The sequence below is a fragment of the Melampsora larici-populina genome (genome assembly GCF_000204055.1).
Source record: "Melampsora larici-populina 98AG31 unplaced genomic scaffold MELLAscaffold_2, whole genome shotgun sequence".
In the NCBI taxonomy this organism is placed as follows: domain Eukaryota; kingdom Fungi; phylum Basidiomycota; class Pucciniomycetes; order Pucciniales; family Melampsoraceae; genus Melampsora; species Melampsora laricis-populina.
The window spans coordinates 1,728,813-1,735,759 of NW_006768766.1; the positions used below are offsets into that span (position 1 = coordinate 1,728,813).

General features: G+C 32.3%; 2 protein-coding genes across 2 annotated transcripts; both read left to right on the forward strand.

Moving 5' to 3' along the window:
* Window positions 1-741: 741 nt before the first annotated feature.
* MELLADRAFT_70644 (uncharacterized protein) lies at window positions 742-1,394 on the forward strand (the record flags this gene model as incomplete). Its single annotated transcript, XM_007404280.1, has 1 exon — window positions 742-1,394. The coding sequence occupies one exon, from the start codon at window positions 779-781 to the stop codon at window positions 1,094-1,096; it is 318 nt and encodes a 105-aa protein (XP_007404342.1).
* A 4,371-nt stretch (window positions 1,395-5,765) lies between these two features.
* Window positions 5,766-6,511, forward strand: MELLADRAFT_70645 (uncharacterized protein; the record flags this gene model as incomplete). The annotated part of the gene is made up of 2 exons (XM_007404281.1): window positions 5,766-5,798; window positions 5,902-6,511. The coding sequence occupies one exon, from the start codon at window positions 5,917-5,919 to the stop codon at window positions 6,202-6,204; it is 288 nt and encodes a 95-aa protein (XP_007404343.1).
* Window positions 6,512-6,947: the final 436 nt, after the last annotated feature.

Sequence of the window (6,947 nt, forward strand, 5' to 3'; positions counted from 1 at the left end):
TCAAAACTGATTTAAGGAATAAAATGATTTCGGAAACTCAATGTCAAATCAAACAAGTCGAAAGGGAAAGATCACAACCTGAGTTAAGATGTGCGAAAATTCTCAAAGAAATCATCAATTATGAACTGTCACTGAACTTGTTTGATGTATATCTCCTTTTTAATTAGATAATGTTGAAGTACAACTCTTACCAAAGGCGATTATTCCACAAGCCGTCAGAAGAAAGTCACGGAAACGAGCCAAGATTGAAGTTAATGATGGAAGAGAAGAAATTTTAGCATTAGAACTTCGATCTGCTATTGCTAAACGAGCATCGATTAATTTATCTTCACTTACACCTGAAGAATCATGTATGGATTTAGCTAATATGAAACCACATCAGGTAAATAGAAGATTTCTTGGTTAATTTTGATTTGACATCAAGTTGATTTTGGAGCTTTTTTTTCTGTTTTGGAATCTATAGTCAACTTACAATTCTCATCTGGATCCTATCCATATTTTACGACCATTACCACCACCATCACAAGCATCGACATCTTCTACAATACACACACTTCCTTCACAGCACCAACACCAACAACAACAACAACAACAGCATCATCATCATCATTCACTGACCTGTTCCACAGATCATCTTCCTAACTCTTCTTCTTCTTCTACTACTACTACATTTGGAAACCTACCCATTTCATGTAGTAAAACAATACCAAATCATTCAGACTCATCATCATCATCAACGACAACCACATCATTATTATTAAATAGATATCGACCAACGATGAATCATACAAGAGCTTCATTATCTACAATACCAGATTCGATCACGAATCCTAATAATTCTAATTCGATTGGAACGATGATGATGGGAAATCCTGGGATACGAAAATTAGATCAAAGGAGACCTACGTTAGATGCAGTGATGGCTACTACCACTACTACTAGTAACAATTCATTTCCTAGTAATTCTCATCCGAATGGAAATGGTGTGAATGGGAGTGGGAATTCGAATTCGACATCTAATATTTGTTCTTCTGCTTCTTCTTCTAATCGTCATAATTTATACCCTACTTTACCTATTACTGTGAATTATCATTAGATTTGTTTTTTTTCTGTGATCAAGAAAGAGTATTTGAACCGATTGATTTTTCACATGAATATATTATATATCTATTTATATACAAAGATACATATTTTATATTTATATATATAACAAGTATTGTTCTTTTTTTATTGTTCTTTTTTTTATTTTTCTTTTTGACTTCATTTTCTTTTTGGCTTTTGATTTGTGGGTTTTTTTGATTCATCTTTTATTTTTCTTTGTTTTTTGTAAACGTCTGTTTTATTGTGGTTGGAGATAGATGTTGAAATTAAATAAATGAAAAAGTTTATTATTTAAAAAGAAAAAAGAAGAAGAAGATATATATTATAGTACTTTATATACTTTTTTAAAGTTCAATGAATTAATGTTATTTATTCCTTCTCTATCTTGGTTTGGGTTATCCTTTGATTTTGATTTTGATTTTGATTGTTATTTCTTTTTGATTAGTTTTTGGAGAACTTGTTTTTAAGTAACAAAAGATTAATTTGTTATGAAGAAGAGTATGTTGAGAGTATTTATATCTTGAACTTGTTTTGTTTGCTTTAAAGGTTTCTTTTTCTTCTTCTTAGATTATCTTTTGGGGATTTTTTCGACACCTTGTTTTATTACTATTTTTTTTGAAATTCTAAATAATCAAAAATCTAACCTATGTGTATGGTGCCAAGTGGAAAGAACCACTTACTGCATTTGCATAGAACTTTGTCTTTTGTTTTCAGTAGAGGTACAACAGTTCTGAAATTGATCAAAAGGATGTACTTGAAGTTGGGTATGCTGGATGAGGTCTTGGATCAGTCCTAATGATCCATCATCCAGCACTTCAATGGTTTTCAGCAACATCATCATGCTCAACACCATCATCTTTGATCTTACCACTATCCCAACTTACCTCTGTTGATTTACAGACCACATCAAATTCAAAACACTTGTTGACCATGGTCCAGACTTTCCTTCTTACCCAAGCTCTGGATGGTATTTGCTTGATTTCATATTAAACAGACACAAAAAGATACGTCACCCTCTGGGCCAAAACATTGCTATAGTGTAAGACAGTCTGGCCCCAAGGCTGAGATATCTTTTGCGTGTCTGCTTGTACACAGAGAAAATGAGACTATACAATCTGGCCATCTAGTCGAAACAAGGAGTTTGTTCTGTCGACTGCCTGGTTTGCGATGACGGTGCGGTTACGTATTATTCCGAAATAGGATCCGTAGTATGCAAAACTGACGATACGTGTAAGTAAGCAAATTCTGCTCAATCTAATGCTCTGGAGCCGTAACTAGGCAAAAATTGCACCACCTACAATCCATTACTTTTTTATGATCCAGAGTATTATCAGATCACCGTTGATGTGCGATGGCATTCAAAAACAATTTATAAGTGTGACTCTTTGAGAAACATAACTTGTGGGTCGGCTTTGAATTTCTATCAGCCGATCCATGATGTTCTAACCTGTGATCACCTATACCATGTCACATTTTCACAAGTTAGATTATTGATACGAAGATTGTCATCTTTTTTACAGTCATTTAAGAAGAGCTTGCCCCAAATTCCCCGCCAATTCGCTTGAGTTTTGCGGGCAATTTGGGGCAAGCTTTTCTTAAATGACTGTAGGATTGTCATTTTTTGAAGGATATTTGTTTTACATTCAAGTTTAAGCTTTGTTCATGCATGCAAGATTATATAGAGTTGAATGAGTTGTGTTGAAAGTCATGTGGAATTGATTTGTTTGTGTGCTTTTGAATATATGTATGCTGACGGATGACTATTTTGTTTTGTTTTGTACTCTAGAAGATACTGAGTTTTGAAGAGTTCATCTGAAGCTGATGGATTGCTTGAGATGGTGTTTGGGAGTGAATAATGAGCTATGTATTGTGACAAGAATTGATTGTGCTATTTCAAGTCACGATGAATGGGTGCTGAGGATATGATATATGGATGGATGGATATAAACGGAGATAGAGTCTGAGATTGCTGAGTCTGGAAATACTGAATTCAAGGGTGTGTTCTGATTAAAAAGGGGTGATGGTCTAAATTTAAAAGTAAAGTGTTCGATTTGAAATTGGAAAAAAAAATTAAAAAATTAAAAAACCATTCGATTCGATTCGATTTCTGACTTGAACCACTTTTTCATCAACTTCACTATCACTATCACCAAGAACATCATCAAAATCAAAATCATGTCAAGAACACAATCCACTCCACCTGTCAATCAATACTATACCATTCAAAAATCAGAAACCAATCGTAAAGGTCCTCACTTTATAACATGTTTAAGTTCAGATGGAAATTCAAGTAAATTAAGAGATATCGGATCAGTAATCGATACAACTGGTGCTAAATGTACTTGGCATGCAGATGATGCTGAAACTCATGCTTCAGAAGAAAGATGGAAAAAATTACTCGGTAAAGCTTTGGCTAAACTTTTATCACTTACTGAAGGTAATTTTAACTTTTCACCTTTTTTTTTGAAGAGTTTAGTTTGATTTCAATAAGTATTGATGGTTTTTGGTTTTTGATTTTGTTTTTTGATTTGTTTTTTAGATAAGGCGGATGAGGATTGGAGACTTACGCAGTTTCCTACAAATTATAAATTGTATAGGTATACTAAAGGAGAAAGAGAAGATACTTACTTATTAGGTAATCTTTTTCTATTCTTTCTTCGATTCAATTTAAAGCTGATTTGATCGACTGGTTTATTTTGATTCAGGTTGTGACTATATTGCCAAGTTTCGAACAGCCAATGAATTTAGTCCTCATTTACTTTGGCTTTGTACACATGAACCTCAATCAGAGAATCGAATAAGATGTAAATGTAAATATTGTTCAAATAATAAATCACAACAAGCCGTGAATAGTACATTAGGATTTAGTGAAAGACCGATCAATCTTTCATCACCATCTTCATCTAAACGAGTTAGTCAAAACAAACGTAAAGCAGAAGAAGAGATCATCAAAGAAACCAATCGAAGAAAAACAATAGCTGATTCTAGTACGCTTAGAGCTAATCGAACTCATAATCCGAATTCAAAACCTACACGTAAATCACTACCTAATCGAGCTTCTGGTGCAGAAACGACTTTCAAAAAACCAATCTTCAATGGACCTTATGTTAATAAAGATCGAGATCGAGATTTATCTGAATTGAAATGTTCCTTTAGAATGGCTGAATTGGTTTGGTGTAAATTAGATGAACCTATCAATGGTGAATCAGAAGGTTATCCAGAAGTGAAAGTAGAATATTGGCCAGCGATGTGTGAAGAACGAGTTTTGATTAGTAATCCTGAAGTTTTGACTGACGTAAATCAAATCGTGAAACCGATCTCACCAGAGGAAGGCACCTCAACTGAAGGAATTCGTACTAGACGTAAATCTACTCAACTTCAAGTTTCTTCTCAACAATCTAATTCAAATCAAGGTGAGATCACACTTAAAGTTGAACAAAGATATCAATGGAAAGTTCGACTTTTAGGTACAAGTGATGTGTTTTGGAAATTAGAGGAAGATCTTTTGGCTTATCTAAATTATCCAACTCCATTTAATCTTTATAAAATCAATATCTCACCTTCAAGTTTAAAACATATTCAAGATGGACATGAAAGTGATAGACCATCCATCAGATCTTTTAAAACCTTATCAGAATCGATCACTGCCTTTGCCTTAAGTTTACAAATCTCAGTACATATTAAAAATTACTGGACTTTGATGGATAGATATGATATCCCGACTTTAAAAAAGAATGAATCAAGTTTAGCAGATGAAGAATTACAAATCTTATATGAAGATTCAGCCTTACCTTGGTTTCAATTTCTTTGGTGGGGTGCTGAAAAGATTTGGTGTGGTGAATTGATCCGATTAATGGTTTCAGCTGAAGATTTACCATTAGGACTTAGATCTAAGAGTAAAGGTAGTGAAAACCGATGTTATTTTTTAAAAATCACTGGAATCTATCGTAATGATAAAGAAAAAGGGATGATTAAAGGTCCAATCTTTGAATTAGCCAATGAATCTCAAATGAAATTAGATGAATTATCCAATGAAATCGAATTTAATGAATCATTACATTCTGCTTCACATTTATCGATTGTGAAACGTTATATGCCTTTACCACCACCTAATTTTTATTTTAGAAGATTAACACCGATTGGAAAAGAACATCATTTGGTTTTACAACATATTGCTGGTCGATATTATCCTCCGAATCGATTGACTAAACCTCCAAATGATTCATCTTTGATCAATGGCAATGGTGAAGGTTGTTCTAAATTGGATCCTTACTCTGGTAATCCTGAGTCTAGATCATTAAGCTTGTGTGGTTTAACTGAAGGCAAATGGTTACATATGCAGTTGAGTGAAGTTTTACCCAGATAATCTCATCAAATGAAATTCTGATTTTAGGGTTTTCTTTTGGTATAGTTGTACTAGATGGATTGGTGATCGTAAAGAATGTCTTAAAGCGGCTGAAACTGCTGCAGAAAAAGATGTAAGTCAAGTTATTTTTTTTATAATCATCTGAGAATCAATTCAAAGAAAGTTCTTAATGACTGATTTGTTTTGATTTGTTTTCAATCTATAGCTCTTAGCATGGCAAAACCCAAATGATACGAAATCAAATAAAGATCATAAATCACTTGAAATTGATGCTCAAGCGAAATTGGATGAAATTTCAAAGACTGAATTGATTAAATCGATTGAAAAAGATGTACGTTGATTTTTTTTGAGGAGGGACGCATTTATGAGCCATTAAAAATCTCTCTTCTGATCGAAATTGAATTTGGTTGAATTCTTTGTTTGATTTTGGATAGGTTTCAGCTTTAGAAATGAATGAACAAGTGAAATTAAATGAAATTACAAGTGGATTATTGAGTAATGATGAAAACGTCAAGGGTTTAGAAAAAGAAGAGAATCCAAAGTTGACGGAAGAAAAAGTAGGAGAATGGTCAATGGATGATATTATTATAAACAATCATGAGATGAATTTAACAAAGGATTCGAATCAAGTGATGGATCAAGGAGAGTTGAGAAATGATGAAGTGATGGAGAATTTAGAGGAATTGATTAATCATCAGATTCGGAATACTTCATTGGTGAAGAATTCGTCAAGATGAAGAAAAGAAGCTTGATTGAGGATTTCTTTTTTTATATAAAAATATTAGAATTTGGTTTAAACAAATCAAGTTTAAATAAATTTGATAGAGTTGAATGGAATTTGATTTGAATCAACAAATTGATGTCTTTTTGACTTTGAAGGATATATATATTTCATTATAAGATATTAAAAAATTATATTTGTGTGTGTTTGTTTGTTTTTTTCTTTGTTTTTCTTTCTTAGTTTCCAAGTGTGTGAATGTAAGGTTTCTACTTTTTTGTTCTAGAAAAAATAAAAATAAAAATTGGGTTTTGTTTGTGATTTTTTTTTTTTGGTTTGGAAGAAAGAAAAAGAAATTATATAAGATTTTTGAATTGAAAAGTGGGTTGGATAAAGTTTAAGGGTGCATTCACTTAAGTAATTTCTGACCAGAAATCATATTCTGTAAATTTTTTAATTCAAAAATGAAACATGTACCACCAAATAGACACTTAAAATTTTGCATAATGTGATTTCTCACCAGAAATCACTTAAGTAAACGTGCCTTGAAATAGTTTTGAGGGTTTTCATTTGTTGGTGTTTTACTTTGAATGATATTTGTAAACTTTTAAAGAAATTGTTTTGAGAAAATTCATACAAATGTTGAGCATGGTCAGTATTAAACACTCTCTCTTGATTGGATCCATGTATTTTTTTGCAATGATTGATGGGTATTTATATGACAAAAATTAATTATTGCAAAAAATGAAATTATCCTGATTG